The sequence below is a fragment of the Dichotomopilus funicola genome (assembly GCF_033296635.1).
Source record: "Dichotomopilus funicola strain CBS 141.50 unplaced genomic scaffold C8A04scaffold_31, whole genome shotgun sequence".
NCBI lineage: Eukaryota > Fungi > Ascomycota > Sordariomycetes > Sordariales > Chaetomiaceae > Dichotomopilus > Dichotomopilus funicola.
The window spans coordinates 286,905-303,670 of NW_026944052.1; the positions used below are offsets into that span (position 1 = coordinate 286,905).

Genomic DNA, 16,766 nt, shown 5'->3' on the forward strand with positions numbered 1-16,766 from the left:
CCATCCGCACGATCGGCGATCGGGCCTGCATGGCTTCGATTGATCCCACCCTGCCTTCTCGCTCACTGGCACCTTATTCTGGAGGCAGACTTTTTTGAGCTTTCCTTCGTTGTCTTGGCCTTCCTTCACTTGACTCTCTGAAATTCTTAACCAATGGCCTTCTTCCTAGATATACTCATACTCTATATATCCCTCCAATGCTGCCCATAAAATCAAGTAACGAAGCCAGTAAACCGGCGACGGCACTAGCCCGTTAGCTGTACCAGCTGAAATGCACACTCTGAAGATGCATCACAATAAATTTGAGAGAGAACGACATTTGAGCCGACACGTTTCTCAGGTTACGCTGATCAACGACGCCTCGTTTCGCTCGTCTAGTTCTTGTGCCCGCTTGGCCCGCAAGACAACGGTTCAGCATCTCCACCCGAGACTTTTTAGCGGGACCGATTGGCGGGTTTTTGAGTAAAGGTCCCCTGAACACCTGAGAACCGGCGGGCACGCCATTGGACGACAATCCTCGAAGAGCTGGTAACGATAACATCATCCTGCAGCCCCAAAGCAAAGTCTCCGCCCTGGTTCCCAGCCCCGAGATCGACAGTACAAAAAAGCCGGGAAAGAGACTTCCGAAAGGGGGGTCCTGCCGCTATCAGGTCTCGAATGTCGTCCAACAAGCGAGAAACTGGAAATATCCATGGAAGAGGATTAACCTGAAGTTGGGGGTTGGCGGTGTCTTTCTTGCAACTTTCTTCATCATCACTTTGGTACAGTTCACTACTGTACTTACAAACCTCCAAGGAAGTCGTAGCTCTGCCATTGCGTCTCCTCATTTATTTCTCGCGTGTGTCTTTGTCGTCTTTCTTTTTGCCTGTGCAGCTTTTGCCTTGTTCCACACGCCAGAGGCTTCACTTTATTAGGAGGAACTTGAACCAGTGCTAGACTGTGTCTGTTCGGCGGGCTGACGGGACCACGGGCACACCATCTGCGGCCTGTGTGGTCGCATCTTCTCGTGTTGACGGCCGGGACCCCCACTCGACCGCAGCTAAGCTTGGTGAGTGTTGACTAGGGAGTCTTGACACGGTCTGCATTGGGACGACACGCAGGCGCCGAGCCGACAAGGCATGCGCCAGTGAGTTCCCCTCGTTTGCACCAATCTACTCCCGCAACTGTTCAAAACAAAGGAAAAAAAACGCAGACGCAGACCGGTGGGAAAAACCCCGGCCCCGGGGCCAGCAAGGCGTGCAACTTCGATCTTGTTTTTTCCTCTGTCTTTCGTCTTCAACCCTCAGGCCTCTGCACGTACCCGCACGCTGCGTTCTCTCCCTTCAGTTCCAACCGGAAATCGAGCCGGAACTTGACTCAATTGGTACCGCATCACGAGGACTCGGCCGCACATGGGACTATGTCAAAGATAATGATGGCGGCCCCCGACCGGTTGGTAAAGAAGCGGCCCGGTCTCGTCCCGGCCGTGACCATCCCCGAGTCTGAGAGCTCCGACTCCGTTGCCAGCCCCTCCCTCCTGACCCCGGACTCCCCCGCCAGCTTCGACAGCGCCCGCCGAAGCTTCTCCATCGGCTCGATCAAGGGCCGGGCATGGCGTCCCTTCAGCTCCAACAAGGAGCAGCGAGATGGCACGCCCGACGGCGGCCACAGCTTCCGCAACAAAGCCCGGAGGCTCTCCAAGTCGCGCCCATTATCTTCCTCCTCGCATGTCGACATTACCCCTGCTCGCCGGGGCTCGACCCTCTCCGAGGACCATGACCGGGCCTCGCTCTCGACCTCCGATAGCATGAGTCTGGGTACCCCCAGCTCGCCAGCGACTACCTCCGTCGACTGGGCGACGCAGCGTGTCGAGGGATCGGCTCCGTTGGAGTCGGATGCGGGCCTGTTGAAGACTAAAACGCCCCATCTGGTGGTCACGACGAACTACGTTGTTAAAACGAAGAGCCGGGCGGACGCTGTGGCTCTTTTCCCCGAACTCTCGGAAACGACGAATGCCAAACCTGAAGCGAGAAGCGCGCTGCCCGAGCCAGCGTTAGCCATCCCAATGGAATCAATTGTATCTGTATTTTCCGCAGAAAGCATTCGCACGTCGTTCGGTATCGAAGTATGGTGGAAGAGCCCGCTGGCTGGTTCTGCGTTCTGCCGGTCCGATTTCTTCTTCACCAACCCAGCCGTACGCAACGAGCAACTACACCACCTCACACGGGCGATGCGAGCGAACCGGGAAAACGACGACGGGCCAGCTCGCCACTACCAGGACGTCAAGGCGGCGCTAGATAAAGTTCACGAGGTCGAGGAACCCAGGTTCCACCACCGGAAAGCCGACATCATCCCTGTTGTACCGCGTGGGACCACACGACGGGAGTACATGCCTAAGCTCGAGGATGCAACGAAGAAGGCTCAAGAGGTCTCTGCGTTTTATCTCGTCGTGGGCACGTACTCGTGCCACCTTGTCGAGATCCAGAGGGGGAAGGGCTCAAACCCGGTGTGCCGGCACAAAACATATGGGTTGGTCACATTAGAGAGCTTCAGGGGGGAATGGGTGGTCCATGAGGAGCGGTTCAACATTGTTTTCCGGTAAGTGGTTTGGGAAACAGCCCTTAGCCCCCCTTCTCTCAAATCTAGCAAGACACTAACCTCACGTGCGTGGTGTAGCGACCCTTTTAAATCGCCAGTCACTCTCGAGCTTGCTAGCCGCTACTTCCGTCAAGTCATCCGCGTCCTTGGCACCGCCGACCGCTTCCTCAAGCCCGCCTGGCCGCAACTCTGGCAAACGAGGGAGGTCTTTCGTGTGTCAGGTCTCAAAGAACCGCAGTACCTCGTGCCGAAGGAAGACTTTGGCAGTTTCAAGCGGACACTGGACGCATACCTCGCGGCCTACCATTGCCGCGACGTGGAGTGGGAAATCAACTGGAAAACGCAGTTTGCTCCCGAGTTCCGGCTGCTGCCCGGGAAGAAGGGAACGCCGTACACGATCTTACAGCTGCTTGCTGTGCTCCGAGCACTGCGGTACAATGACTATTTTACGTCGTTGTCGTTTCGAGACGTCGATCTGTCCGTGTTGCATGGGCTGCGGGACAATTCGTCCCAGCGAGCAAATGTTGCCTACCTAAGCCGAACTTGTAAGTCCTCGCCTCTCTATGCTGTTTACTCTCGCAGCAGGTTGCCTCTGTACACCGTCGGAAGTCGACTAACTAACACCATCCAGGTGTCACCCTCGACCCTGACGACATTGAAATCCTACGGATCAGCCCAGTTCTGCACCAAGAATTCCACGCCCTCGCCTTCTGCTCCCAGACAATCCGCCAGATCGACTTGAGCAACTGCACCAGGTCACTCCCCTCCCGACTGGCGCGGACCGCCGACGAGAACCCGAGCGTACAGTTCTTGAGTCCAATCCTGCGCCTGCTGAGGTCCGGTATGACCAAGTGTAACCGCCTTATTCTCACTGGGAACCAGCTTCCCCAGCTGGATGTCGATGACCTTGGTAAGTTTTGAGATTACGCTCCACACACACATACACGCGGTTTCTTGGTGGCCACTGCTGACCCGACCCCTCACAGCCGAGACGATGAAGTGCGGAACGATCCAGGCCTTGGATGTATCGTACTGCGGCCTTGGTGATTCTAATCTGCGGGACATGATCGTGGAGCCTCTCTCCGATTACCCAGGTCTGCTTCAGTCTCTCTCCGTGTCTGGAAACCCGGGGCGTCTCCCGGCGCATATACTTCCCGGGCTTTTCCGGTACTTGACCGAGATCCGAGAGCTCAACCTGAGCGGGAGCATTCAGGCCGAGAGCTACATCCAAGGCTCGCTTCTCCCCTTCACCGCCCTCGAGTGCATGGAGAGACTCGAAGCGCTGGATGTGTCGGGGTACAAGCTTGACGAGGCGACCTTCCTCGACCTCGAGCGCTACTTGCAGTTCCGGAGCTGGCGGTTCGACCAGGGCCACCCGCTCCGGTTCCAAAAGCTCATCCTCAACCACTGCCGCATCACCGGCACCCAAGCGGCCCGGCTCTTCTACGCGATCGGCGAGAACCGCGGCATGCACCTTTACCTCAACGGCAACCCCATAGAAGATGGCCTCGAGGACCTCACAGCCGCCATCGAGGCCCAACAAGGCCCTGCCGGTCTCTTCGCCGAAATGATCGAGTTCAGACACGAATCCAGCTACCTCGCCCTCCTCCGCGCATTCACCGCAGCGCGGCACCTCCGCCTGCTCAGCCTAACTGGCACCGCCCCGTCACCCTCCTCCCCAGGCCCCTGCAGCGAAGAGCTCGTCACAGCACTACACGACCTTTTCGCCCACAACGCATCCATCCAATGTCTCGACCTCTCCGGCTTCTCCGGCAAGCTCGACGACGGCCAACTCCCGCTCGGATCCGGGCGTGCCCTAGCCGGACTCGCGCACAACACCACCCTCACCCACCTGCGCATCCGCAACCAAAACCTCCACGACGATGCCGGCGTGCTCGGCCGCGCGCTAGCAGCCAACGCGACCCTGCGTGCCCTAGACGCCCGCGGGAACGACTTCAACCTAACAAGCCTGCGTTTCCTCGTCGACTCTCTCGCCCCGGCTTCCCGCGCAGCCACATCAGCGTCGGCCCTGACCGATTTCCCACTGCCCGCGGACGAGCGTGCCGCGATCTGGCGTAATGTCCTGCGCGGCCTGCAGCGCACCCCATCCAGTGTTGCGCTACCCGCGGCGCCGGGCACGGTGAGTGCCATGGCGGCGACAAGCGCAGCAAACCACACCTCGGCACCGTCCCTGGCAGCGAGCGCCGCAAAGCGGGATTTGCCAAAGGGTGAAGAGAAACTGCTGCGTGAGGTGTTAGACGGGTTGTTTGCGACACTGGAGAAGCGGCTCAAGGAGAATAGGAAGAGGCTGGAGGAAGTCAGCGGGGAACAATCGAACGCGCAAGCCCTTCTTCTCAGTGGCAACTCCAATTCCGTGAGTTACAACGCTGCTGCAGCTGAGAAGAAACGCCTAGCCTACCGCCACCGACACCAACGCAGCGGGAGCAGCCTTAGTGTCGGTACCGGCCTCAGCCTCGGAGGAACCAGCCACTTATCGTCCCCCGGAGGAGAAGAAGACGACGACACCTGGCCACCGTTTGAGATGGCTGGTCTCGGTTTAGGTTTGGGAATTGGCGTGGGGGGTCCTAGTCGGTCGTCCAGCCTCACTGACTCTGATCCGGGCGGCGGCGGCGGTAATAGCCTGTCCCGGCCGGTGATGGTGCAGTTGTCAGAAGGTAGAGAGGGGGGGTCACCGGGGACGGGGGTTCGGAGTGATAGTAGTGGTGGCGCGTTTTTTGGTGGGATGGAGAGCCCGACGGAGACGTTGGATCCTGTGTCAGAGGTTGAAACACCTGTTGAGATGGGGGGTGTCCGTCAAGAGGAGGGGAGAGGGCTTAGGCCGGAGATGGAGAGAATGGATATGAAGGATATGAAGGTGTTGATTGGCGAGGCTGAGACTGGCAGGTTATCCGGGGAAGACGAAGGGGAGCCGGATGAGCTGTTCCGGAAGTTGGTGGACGACTTTCGCAGGGCTGGGTTTGAGGTTTAAGGGTGGATTTTCTTCATATGTGGTCTTGAGTGGACGGCGTGAGGCGGGGTGATTTCATCGTTCACCGTTCATCGTTCATCTGGAAAGCAGGGCGGTTGGGAAGGGTTTAATGGCGCTAATGAGTTGGGTGTGTAATATTTACTTGTATACTAAGGGACATGGCTGGGTTATCGGTTTGGGTTCTGGGTTTGCAGGTCGGGATACCTAGGTGGGATTGGGGGACTGGGTTGGTTTTGTGAGTGTAGGTCAATTTGCTTGAAGATACCCATAGATACACCACAAAAAGAAAGGCAGAGAAGATCTCAAAGTGCTGGTGTTTGTTCAATACGGAAGATGAGTGATCAACAGCGCGGGTTGAACCTGCCATTGCAGTTGGTCGGGTCCCTCTTTCTCTCAAGGCAAGTGGCCTCAGCGTTTCTTGCACAATTGCCCTTTATAACTACGCCCTGCGGCTGCTCCTTCCAACAGCCCCCCCCCCATCCGGGAAAATGCCTGCCCGGACCGCGGATGGCGCATTTGGGGGGGGCGCGGGCAGCACCGCGTCTGCCCGCTTTCTCCCCTTCGTGAGTTCGACTCACGGAGGGGGCACTCGAGCAAAACCCATTTGGGTTTTCGTAGCTGTTCACGGCCTCCACGGAGGAAGTGGGCAGTGAGCTTTTTAATTTTTTTAACCCTTTTTTTTTTTTTTTTTTTGGGGAGAGGGGGGCGAGGTTGTTGAAAAGATTATTTTGCCTCCCATGTGTTCCCATGTGTTTGTTTCTTCATTATACTAACAACGCCAGTTAGTAGTAATTGATAATAATCAGCGTCATCTCTATCTACAAGGCCAAGCAACGTACGTGACACTTATCCTTGACCCTCAACTTTACCTCGTCATCATCGTCACCGTCATCATGGCTGCCATCGTGACGGGAGAAATATGTACATACGGAAGATGAGTTGCCCTTATTTGTGTGTATTTTTAACGAGGAGTACTGCATCGTGACAGGTCCTGTCCACAGCTTCAACACTCGCCCCATCGGCTGCACGACTCCTGGTTTTTCCTCTTTGATGTTCTTCTTCGTCGTCGGACTTATTCCTACTACTATGCAGCAGTTGTTACTGCAGACCCCTTCACAGCAAGCCCGCCCTCGGGCCCTTCAATCCACACATCCCATCCAAGCTGTCCGGGTTGAACCGAGTTCGTCTTCCGCTTCACGCAGACGGTCATCTTCTCACCAACATAGAGCGGCGAGATGTTACGGTAGCTGAGTGATTTGACGTATGGCGCGCCAGTGGCGGTTGTTGTCTGGTTCTCGTCATTTGTGGTGGTAGGGGGTAGAGATGAAGACACCTTTGCTAGACAGGTACGCACGGCAGTCAGCATGAAGAGTAGGCTTAGCGGCCCGTGGACGAGCAGGCCGCGGTAGCCTTCGCGGCGGCGGGCGTAGTCTGGGTCCAGGTGGATGGCGTGGGCGTTGTAGGTTAGGGCGCTGAAGTGGAAGAGCAGTGTGGCGTCGGGGGTGAGGGAGAAGGTGAATTCGGGGTTGGCAGGGGCTAAAATAGTTTGTCAGTAGGGTCCTCATCAAAGTAAATGTACGAAACGAAAAACAAAAAGAGGAAAAGAAAAACCAAAAAACAAGAGACATACCCCTCACAGCCCGTCCAACAACAACCCCCTCCCCCTCCCCCCTATTCCTCATAAACACCAACCTCCTCACCTCCTCCACCACCGACCCCCCTTCCTCCACTCCATACCCCCTCCTAACGTCAACAAACACCTTCTCCTCCCCCCTCCCCCCCTTCAAAACCACCCCTTCCCCGGCTTCCCCATTCTCGTTATAACCCACCTTCTCCACACACTTAACCCCGCGCCCATCCAGCCTCAAGGCTTGTTCCCACCCTTCGTGAAAGATAACCTCGCCACCGGCCCACATGCGACGCTCGAAGGGCGGGCCGGGCCAGTGGGCTGGGTCGGTGCCGTCGGGCATGAGTTGGGAGGGGGGGAGTTGGAGGGGGAAGTAGACTAGGTGGTAGCCTTGTGGGAGGGGGGGTGCTGCTGGTGCTGGTGCTGGTGCTGGTGGTTGCTGTTGTTTTTGCGTATGGGAGTGGGGGGAGGGGAGGAATGGCCGGGAGAGGATGTCTGGTGGGAAGAGAGAGGGAATGTGGTCGGCTAGGGAGAGGGTTAGGAGGTGGGAAGGCGTTGGTGAGAGGATGTCGCGGATGGTGGTGGGTGGTTGGGAAATCATTTTTTGGCGGGCTGAGGCGAGGTATGTGTCGGGGTTGAAGGGGGGGGATGATGAGGAGGAGGAGTAGGGGGCATTGTTGATGTTGATATTGGCTTTGGTGATTTTGCTGTTAATGGGCCGAATCGAGGTGAGGGTGTTCACTGGGAACGGAGATCCGATATGTCGTTGGAGAAGTGAAACTGGGTTTGTTAGGCGCATTTTTGTAGAGTTGATTGGTCGTCGCGGAAGAATGCTGATATTTTCGAATTGTGTAGGAACTGTGTAGGTCGAAGGTGGAAGTTGCGAATGTGATGTATGAGTGAGGAGCCTCGGTTGTTGTCGGTAACGCTGAGGGAGGGTGTAGGGTTAGGGTTATCCTAGAACCGTACAGTTTCCATGGCCCCCTTTTCACTTGATATGATGTTCCAGTCTGAAGTAAAGAAAATCTCAGATGGAATTAACTGCTTGGTTTGAATATATGACTTTCAACAAAATCGCCACCCACGATGGAAACAGACGGCGAATCTATAGTTCTTATATCCTTCTCCGGGCCACCCTAATATCCCACTCCCTGAGGTAAAATCACACACGCTTTTGTATACCCCTTTTGAACCCGAACGATACATCACTCTCTCCGGTTCCGCCAACTCCCCAACCACCTCCACCGCTCCGCCACGCCCTCCAAGTCCTCCAACACACCCCCAACCCGTCCCTCGGGGTCATCAAACCGGCCCCCCTCAAACTCCACAAAGAACAGATACTGAAACGGCCCATCCAAGCTCGGCACACTACTAATACTCGTCAAGTTCAACCCCCACCCCCGAAACCGATTCAACACATCCGCCAGTGCCCCAGCCCGCCGATGCGGCACCGTAAACGACACCAGCGATTTATGCCCGGCGGCCGCCACAGTTTCCTCCTCCTCCCCTGCCTGGTCCTGATCCCGACCAGGAACCCCTCCCCCATTCCACCCCTCCCCCCTCCTCAACACAAAAAACCTCGTCGTATTATCCTCCCTATCCTCAATCCACCGCGCCAACACATCCAACCCAATCGCTTTGCCCGCCGACTCACTCGCAATCGCCGCACTCGTGCCCGACTCATCGGCTTTCGCTAGCTCGGCTGCGCGGGATGTCGAGCTGACTTCTACTGTCTCGACGCCGGGGAGGTATCGTCGGAGGAACCCGGCTGTTTGGCCGAAGGCTTGGGGGTGGGAGTAGACCCGGCGGAGGTGGGTGAGGGGGGTTAGGGGGACGCCTTTATCTGGAGAGACAGAGGATGAGGAAGAGGAAGAGGAACCCTCGGGGAGTCGGCCGAGCAGGAAATGGTGGATGTCGAGATAGACCTCGTCGCACACGACAATGTCGGGGTACTCGTTTGCCCGGTCGGCTAGGCTGTCGAGGGTGAAGGTCACTGCGCCGTGGGTTGAGTTCTCGAAGGGGACTACGCCGTAGGGGGCGTGGCCGGACTGGACACGGTCGAAGACTTCTTTGGGGGGGTTAGTCTGGTGTGATAATACAGTCGTTGGGAGACTCGACGGGGATAAAGCAGTACGGGACAGTGGAACTGACCTTTTATTGTTGTTGTTGGAGCAAAAGTCCACTTAGGGTCTGAGAAGGCATTTTTCGTTGCCTGTAACAGAGTTAGCCGTGAATCTAAGGGTAGAAAGAGTTATGAGAGAGAGACCGTACCCGATGAGTGTAGGAGTTGACTGGGCCAAGGAAGGCGACAGTGGCCGAGTTGTCAGACCCATTTCCTGAAGTCATCTGGAGTTGAGTTGATCAGACGTAATGGCGGGATGAAATGCTTGGTGTGTTTGGATGAGAGGAAGTAAGAGTCAGGCTTGGGATTGAGGGCCGGCCCTAGACTAATAAAACTTTTGACTGCTCGAAATGAGAGAACTGCCTCGGCTGATAGCTATTGTGAAACGGGTTCACAATGGTCCGACGCTCAGATGTCGAAGCTCTCAAAGGATTTGTCGGGAGAGGCGCACAAAATACCGTTATGTTTGTTCCGGCCACCGACAAGCTTGAAGCTTACTGTAACAACCTAAATGCCCCTTTACGACGGACAGATCCACCCACTATTGTGCCTCAAATTGCTTGGTTGCGCTGAAAACAGGACCTCCGATTGAATAAAATGCTCCGGCATAGCCCCGCAAAACCGTCGTGGAACCGTGCCGAATTCGGCGGGCCGCAAAAGCCCTGCGGATGCATCAGCAGCCCTCCGGGCTTTCTTCTCGCTCAGTATTGTTTGAGGCTCGTCTTACTGTGGAGGTGGACGTTTTTCACATCACAAAATGGGATCACGCAGCAGATGCCCTTTCTTACCACCCACCAAAAACCGGCTGATCTACAGTAAAAACGAGCGTGGATTCGCAACTACCTAGCGATTTATCTCAAACCTGAATAATCCTCCCGACGATAGTAAAGACCGGATGGACACTCCTGCGCGGCCCGGGGTGCGATGTCCGCGTACCCAGGATTCAACCGCTCTCCCGAACCAACACGCATGTGTCCTTAAAACATGTTATCAATTTGCCGATTGATGCCCTGCAATGAACTTGTTCTTGTCCGACTTCCCGATCCTACGGGCATCTTCCTAACAAAGCATTAGCAAAAAGTCAGAGTCAACATATACATGCCCTCGGGTGCGTACCTTCTGTCTGCCTCCAACTCAAGAAGCCGTCATCACAGAGCGAAGCGGGCTGGGGCGCGACACCTGGTGCTCGCGGCTGGGGCTTTCTGAAAAGCCCTTCATCAGCCGCTGCTGCGCCGGTGAGACCTTCCCCAGGCTCCGCGGCGCCGCACCGGCCGCCTGCTGCTGTTCGCCAACAAGCGGTGCTGTCGTCGTCGGCTCGGACGTGATGGCTTCATTCCCCGGTCCCTCGTGGTTGACGAGGGAATCAACGGGTCAATCATCGTAGTAGTCATCATCGTCGTCTACTTCGGCTAACTGCTCAAAGTTGACCTTGTACCGGAGAATGCCGCCGATACCGCCAAATCCCTTGACGAACTGGTTCCCTTCGGTCGAACGGTCCGAAACAAATTCGAGCGCCGTGCCGAAATCTTTGTAGTGCTCCGCAATCCACTCCAGGAACGACTCCTGCGTCACCACCTCCATTTCCTGGCCCGTTTCCCGGTCCATGAACTTTTCGCGGCTGGCCTGCTCCTGCTGCTTGGTCGTGTGGAGGATGATCTCGCTGCCGTTGCTGTCCTTGAGCACGGATCGTGTAATCTCGAGGTTCTCAAACACAATGAGCGTCTCCACCGCGCCAAGTTCCAAAGCCTTGAGCGTGTCTTCGATGCCGTAGCAGACGCGGCCCGTGTCCTGGCTGATCTCCTCGAAGTACTTGCCAATCAGCTTCTTTTCTTGGATAAACTTGACGTTACCGAGCGTCTCGGAAGACAGCTCGATAGCCTGGTTGAAGCCGTTTTCGCCACCGTACGACACGTCTACGACCTTGATGACCTTGACCTGCAGACGCTGGTCGAACATGTCGGAAGCGTTCAAATCGTTCTTGAAGTCGGCGGAACCGGCCAACACGATACCGCCCACGTTGACCTTGTCGTTGGTGATGAAGTTCTGCACCGCAAGCTCAGAAACCTTGCGGACGTAGTTGTGGCGCTTCTCCTCTCTCAGACGGGCGAAACGAAGCGCCGACTGACCACCACGACCGTGCTTCTTGGGGAGATCGACCGAGAACTTTTGGACGACGTCGCGAGTGTTGCCGCTGAGGGTACCAAACAGCGCCCCGTTACCATCCATGATGATGAAGCCGAACTTTTGGTCTGACTCGAGCAGCTCGGCGAGAGCCTCCGTGTGGAACTTGTTGTCGCACAGGTACAACGACGTGTTGATCGGTTTGAACGGTTCGAAATCGATATTGACCTTGCGTTCCTTCCCTTCTTGGGTCAGGATTTCACCACAGTAGACGACCAGGCCATTGGGCGGGACCTTGTTGTAAAGCTTAAGGCGCTGCTGGGTCGAGGTAATGGCGGAAAGGACGGACTGGCGGTTGACGCGCGACTTGATGTTCGATGCGGTGCCCTAGCATGTGTTAGACATACCCTTACTGGCCGCCGGACTGTCAACACATCCCCGGCGAATCAGAAACGTACGTATTCTTCAGCCAACATCTTCGCCGCACGGGAGATCTGGTCCTTCGGCGCTGCCCGAGTGAACTTTGTCAGCAAAAATCAATGCTGGGTAGCACGTGCAATCGGTGCGCGTTTTGTTAATTGATTGTTCGTTTGGTTTAACATACGGATAATCAAAGAAATCATGCTGGTGCCATTTCCACGCGCAGCCTCGAGGCGCTTGATGAGCTTCTTCACCTTCCAGATCTCGATCTGCCGGCCGCGTCGTTAGTGGGCACAATTACCTCGAGGCCGGAGTGTGGTGCGCGTTCTCACGTTCTTCTCCGCCTCGCTCGCGTTGGGGTCGCTCATGATGAATGGCCGTCACCAACTAACAGGGGAAAAAAGAGATAAGGGAAAACAAAATATCGGGCTTGATTTTCCCAACTCTTCCCGGCAGGAGGAAGAGCTCTTTTTTTGGGGCTGTTAGGCCTTGTTGTTTTCGAAAAAGGAGAATTCTTGAATTTGGTGGTGGGGTTAAGCGCAAGAGGGGTTTCGCGGTGGTGAAGCTTTTTATGGGCTTGGGGCAAGGTGGCGCCCTGTCCGCCCCACAGTGCCTGCTTCTGCCTGCCCATACGCGTCATCATTGGCCATTGGCCGCCAGATGCCCCGGTAAGACCTGTTGGCCGGCACCCAGGCGCTGGGGTTCAATTGAGGTGCCCTGGAGGTGGGGCCGGGGTTGAAGGTTCCCGTCCAACCGTCCTCCAACTTGAGGTGTGTGCACTTCTGTCCACGAGTCCAAGTTCCCAAACAAATACAATTCAACTGCAGTTGCGCATCTACCGGCCTACCTAGTACGTACACGTGGTGTCCAAAGAGTAAAATTATAGCTAGATCCTGATTTTAAACCGGGGAGAACGTCTTTCCCTTGCCAAGTAACCATGCTGGGTCGGATGTGGTCGCCGCTCCATCAGCGGTGCTAACTTTATGAGTGGGGCACTTGGTACCTCACTATCCTTCGGGCTGGGTGCCGTGCCGACTTTAAATGCACTGACGAACAGCATTTCGCTCTTCAAATCCAAGTCCGGTGACTTTGATCTCTCCAGTTGAGGACTGCCACCCGACACAGTCCTCCAACCGCCATCCACAACAATGTCCCTCCCCACACAAGTCGCCGAGACGGTGCAAACAGCACACATCAACCGCAATCCCTCTCCCGAACACGACATCAACCCCTCCACAGCCGCCTCCCGAAAAGAACCCGTCCAGCTACGGAAGTCGAAGGCCAAAGCCGGTCCCAATTCTCCCGATGATGATGGCGGCAGCATCGACGACGAGGAATTTGTAGCAGGAGATGACGGAGATGTGGAAGATGAACTGGAAACGGAAGAAGAGGATCTCTACCGCGCACAATCTGTCAAGCCGCGCCCGCGGCGACATAAACTGCCGCCCATGCCCGACCTGCGCTTTGAGCAGAGCTATCTATGGAGTATACGGAATGCCGACACGTGGTGGAAGGTAGGGTGGATTACGGTGCGGGACCAGGTAGGCAGCTATTTTCTTCATGTATGGAGGTGTTTTTGGGGCATTGAGGGAAAGCGAAACAGGAACAGACGCAGTGAGAAGGCTAACGATGATGGTGACAAAGGTTATGATGCCCTTTACGCAAGGGATTGTGTACAATCTAGGGATTTGTGGGTGGCATTACTGGAACCGCAACGCCCAGATCCACGGTTCATCGATTGGAGCGCGGTTGCGGCGCTGGTGGTATGGTGTAAACAACTGGGCAATACCGCCCGAGAGGAAGATAAAGCGATGGAGGTAGAAATGGGGTTTCGCGAGCAAACCCCCTTCAACGTGTGGGAGGCCCTGTATTGCATGCACCACGGGCAGTTCCTATGTGACCACCCCCTTTTTTGTGTCAACAATTGTATTACGGGACCGAGAGCCTCGGTGAATATCGCGAATAATTCGCTGTTTTGCATATTTTCTCCTCGAAGTGTACTCTTCTGTTCCCGTAGAAAGCGTAACCGGTGGTCCAAGCACATTACCGGCTAACTGACTTCGTCTATGTTGTCCTATCATGGCTCCGAACTCCCCGTTTCATAGCAAAATCGTAATGAAAATCCTGACATGTTGTGTCTCCTCCCAAGACGCCAGTCACTCCGATGGGGCAATGTCGACGACTCGGGGGAGCGACTTGGTGACTTCTGGGCTTCCCCTAAGAGCCAAGGATGTCGCCTTCTCGCTTGTCGGCGTCGGGGGTGACTTGATAGCTTCATATCTAGGCGCCGTGGGTTGACCACCGATATCCGCCTCCCTGGTTGGTTCAGTTGGCTTGCTGGCATCAGGCGCAGGCGTTGTAACGGTGGGTCCCAGCACCGTCGCAGTCTTCGTCGCGACCGCAATGACGTCGGCCGCCGGTGGTTCGGGTTCCGACGCGGGGACGTCATCGGGGCCAGTAGTATTGGGTTCCGAGTCGTCACTCACGACAAGATTTCTGTGCGCTGACCTGTGGTGATTGCTTTTGTCGGTTCCGCCGGACGCCCCAGAGACCGGCTGCACCTTATCGTTCTCGTCAAACGAAACCTTGATAGGAAACTTGAAGACGAAGCTCGGGTTCTGAACTTCGTCAAGGTCTTCGTCCATCAGGTCCTCTTGTTCAAATTCTTCATCATCTTCCTCCTCATCATCCGGGACGTGGTCTTCCTCCTCATCATCGCCGAAACCGGGCTCACTGCCCTCGTCATCCGACACGTCTGATTCATACTCCTCGCTCTTCCGCTTCTTACCAGCCCAGCCGTTCGAAGTCTGGTTGGCCGCGGCCGATCTTTGCGGGCGGCCCGACCGGGTGGTGGGCATCGCATCTGTGTCCTCGCCATCTCCCTGAACGCTTGCAGACGCGCTCAAAGCGCCGTTACTGGCATTCTCTGCGTTGAGCCGGGTTGGTGCCCTGACCTGCCGACCGCTTGCTGTGGTAACGGGGCCAGTAGGTTCTGTCGGAGTGTGATGCCGGGTATTGCGGGTCGAGCGGCGATTAGTTGAATCCGAGTAGAAATCTGCTTCGTCATCGGAATAGGTGTACTTCATCCGTTTTCCCCTTGTACGACCTTCGTAGAGAGAGAAGCCAGGGTCTGGGCGCCTGAACTGCTCCTTGCGCATTTGACGGTACTCCCTCCGACGTCGCTTCTCTTCGGTTGCCTCGAACCGGGGGATGCTGTTCAAGATTCGCTTGGCGAACACCTTGGCCTTTGGCCCACCGTCTTGGGTCTCTAGCTTGTCGCTTAAAGATCGGAGATCTTCAATGCTACCAGCCACGCTCCACCAAGTTCGGTTGATTCCTGCCGGGTTACTCTCCCTGTACACTCGGAAGGAAGTGTCGTCGTTCCCTTCGATGAGGAAGTATCGCCTCTTGTCTCCATCACCGCCCCATGGCTGCACGCTCACCGGGATGTTGAGATCTTCATCGTGTCGGTTCTTGTAGGATTGGGCAATGATCGTTCTGACGGCGTCGGACGAGGAAAGTGTCCACTGCACTAGGGTGCGTAAAAGGGTGAGCTAGGTACACCGAGTTAGTATTTCGAAAAAGTCATCGTATCGCCGTAGCAGGTAATCCTGTTGGAGGGCCGGAGGGTCGCCTACACGCTGCACTGGGGTCATGGACGCGAAAGTCGCCTGCCCCGCAATCGGGTTCTTGCTTTCCCAATCCTTCGCCCACTGCCCTTTATGAGTTTGAATAGCTTCCTCTAACGCACGGTTATAGTGACCAGGTCTATGCGCGAGTTCGTGTGTTAGCGCCGTCTGGGTATCACTGTCGATGCCGGGATGCGGAAAACACACTTGACGTCTTGTTTGCGGTTGAGAAGCAAGCCGAGAAGAGCGCAAAGAAAGTGCTCGACGCGCTCTCCTGGGATCGATTCAACAACATCGCGCTCAAGTTCCTGGGGGCCGAAATTCGCTAGGCTCTTTGGGAAAGCATCGGTAAACCGGGCGCGGAACATGACGATGAACTAATACAGCGGAGATTAGCTCAGACCTCCCTCCGTAGGCGCGTCTCACGTCTCTGCGCGCAAAGGACGCAAACCAAGGCGTCGCCACATACCGCAATGTCTGAATTGTCCGCTAAAACGTATTCGTGCGGCGGCGAAGGCTCGCGCTTAGGTCTCGGGGGGGTTTTCTCCTTGGGCTCCAAGGCCGAGTTCTTGTCGACCTTGTGGAAGAATTTCAGGATTCCATGACGCTCTTCCAATTGAACCTCGGATTCATCGTCAGAAGGCGGCTCCGAGAGCGAAGAAATCGAAGACAGGTCGGAAGAGTCGTCGTCTGCCATTTTTGGGTGTTGTTTCGTGACTTTCGTTGGTTGGTTTAAGTTGCGAGACGGAGAGTTGGGGGTTGAGGACGTGACGGGACGCGCTCGCCTTCGACTGGGGCTGACAGCGCACTGTGCAAATAGAGCTAAGTCTGCGCAGGGTCCATTGAGAGCTTAAACATGTGATTTCGTAGAAATTCCGGCCCACTTCATGTTTATTAGAATAGTCTTGACAATAGATCCAAATTTCGGGAGTCAATTTCTTGGATGTATCAATAGTTCACAGCAAAATCCCGGAAAAACTCTTAGTATCACCTTAGGTGATTCGCGGGGCAACCTAATGAGGCGAGGCCGTTGAGACACTGTGTTTAAGTAAGCAGTTGGTCTAGGCTTACTTTGAGTGCCAAGCCTTTCTACGACGCCACACTCTCCCCCGCGTTAGGGCACCTGCAGAGAAGCCACACACCAATTACGTGTGGCTGCCGCATCCACACAGAAATTTGGAAAAATATCGCTTCGCCCATTTGGAGCTTCCCTGTGTGTCGCAACCTCCAACTTCTTCAACCACCCAGTCAACCCGTCACTTCCACGTTTTTCAGGTAGGA

The 16,766-nt window shown here is 55.7% G+C and overlaps 6 protein-coding genes across 6 annotated transcripts; 2 read left to right on the forward strand and 4 right to left on the reverse strand.

Moving 5' to 3' along the window:
• Positions 1-1,414: 1,414 nt before the first annotated feature.
• Positions 1,415-5,566, forward strand: C8A04DRAFT_12178 (uncharacterized protein; the record flags this gene model as incomplete). The annotated part of the gene is made up of 5 exons (XM_062777239.1): positions 1,415-2,577; positions 2,656-3,122; positions 3,209-3,487; positions 3,564-5,386; positions 5,429-5,566. 5 exons carry the CDS (start codon positions 1,415-1,417, stop codon positions 5,564-5,566), a joined length of 3,870 nt encoding a protein of 1,289 aa, XP_062637056.1.
• Positions 5,567-6,650: 1,084 nt separating this feature from the next.
• Positions 6,651-7,992, reverse strand: C8A04DRAFT_37294 (uncharacterized protein; the record flags this gene model as incomplete). Its single annotated transcript, XM_062783828.1, has 3 exons — positions 6,651-7,102; positions 7,197-7,900; positions 7,943-7,992. 3 exons carry the CDS (start codon positions 7,990-7,992, stop codon positions 6,651-6,653), a joined length of 1,206 nt encoding a protein of 401 aa, XP_062637057.1.
• A 406-nt stretch (positions 7,993-8,398) lies between these two features.
• Positions 8,399-9,539, reverse strand: C8A04DRAFT_12205 (Prephenate dehydratase-domain-containing protein; the record flags this gene model as incomplete). Its single annotated transcript, XM_062777252.1, has 3 exons — positions 8,399-9,261; positions 9,345-9,405; positions 9,465-9,539. The coding sequence occupies 3 exons, from the start codon at positions 9,537-9,539 to the stop codon at positions 8,399-8,401; spliced, it is 999 nt and encodes a 332-aa protein (XP_062637058.1).
• A 1,147-nt stretch (positions 9,540-10,686) lies between these two features.
• Positions 10,687-12,224, reverse strand: C8A04DRAFT_37296 (peptide chain release factor eRF1/aRF1; the record flags this gene model as incomplete). The annotated part of the gene is made up of 4 exons (XM_062783829.1): positions 10,687-11,823; positions 11,895-11,944; positions 12,041-12,125; positions 12,189-12,224. 4 exons carry the CDS (start codon positions 12,222-12,224, stop codon positions 10,687-10,689), a joined length of 1,308 nt encoding a protein of 435 aa, XP_062637059.1.
• Positions 12,225-13,004: 780 nt separating this feature from the next.
• On the forward strand, positions 13,005-13,677 carry C8A04DRAFT_12129 (uncharacterized protein; the record flags this gene model as incomplete). The annotated part of the gene is made up of 2 exons (XM_062777226.1): positions 13,005-13,397; positions 13,501-13,677. 2 exons carry the CDS (start codon positions 13,005-13,007, stop codon positions 13,675-13,677), a joined length of 570 nt encoding a protein of 189 aa, XP_062637060.1.
• Positions 13,678-14,012: 335 nt separating this feature from the next.
• On the reverse strand, positions 14,013-16,182 carry C8A04DRAFT_37298 (uncharacterized protein; the record flags this gene model as incomplete). The annotated part of the gene is made up of 4 exons (XM_062783830.1): positions 14,013-15,410; positions 15,495-15,624; positions 15,693-15,862; positions 15,955-16,182. The coding sequence occupies 4 exons, from the start codon at positions 16,180-16,182 to the stop codon at positions 14,013-14,015; spliced, it is 1,926 nt and encodes a 641-aa protein (XP_062637061.1).
• Between the last annotated feature and the right edge of the window lie 584 nt (positions 16,183-16,766).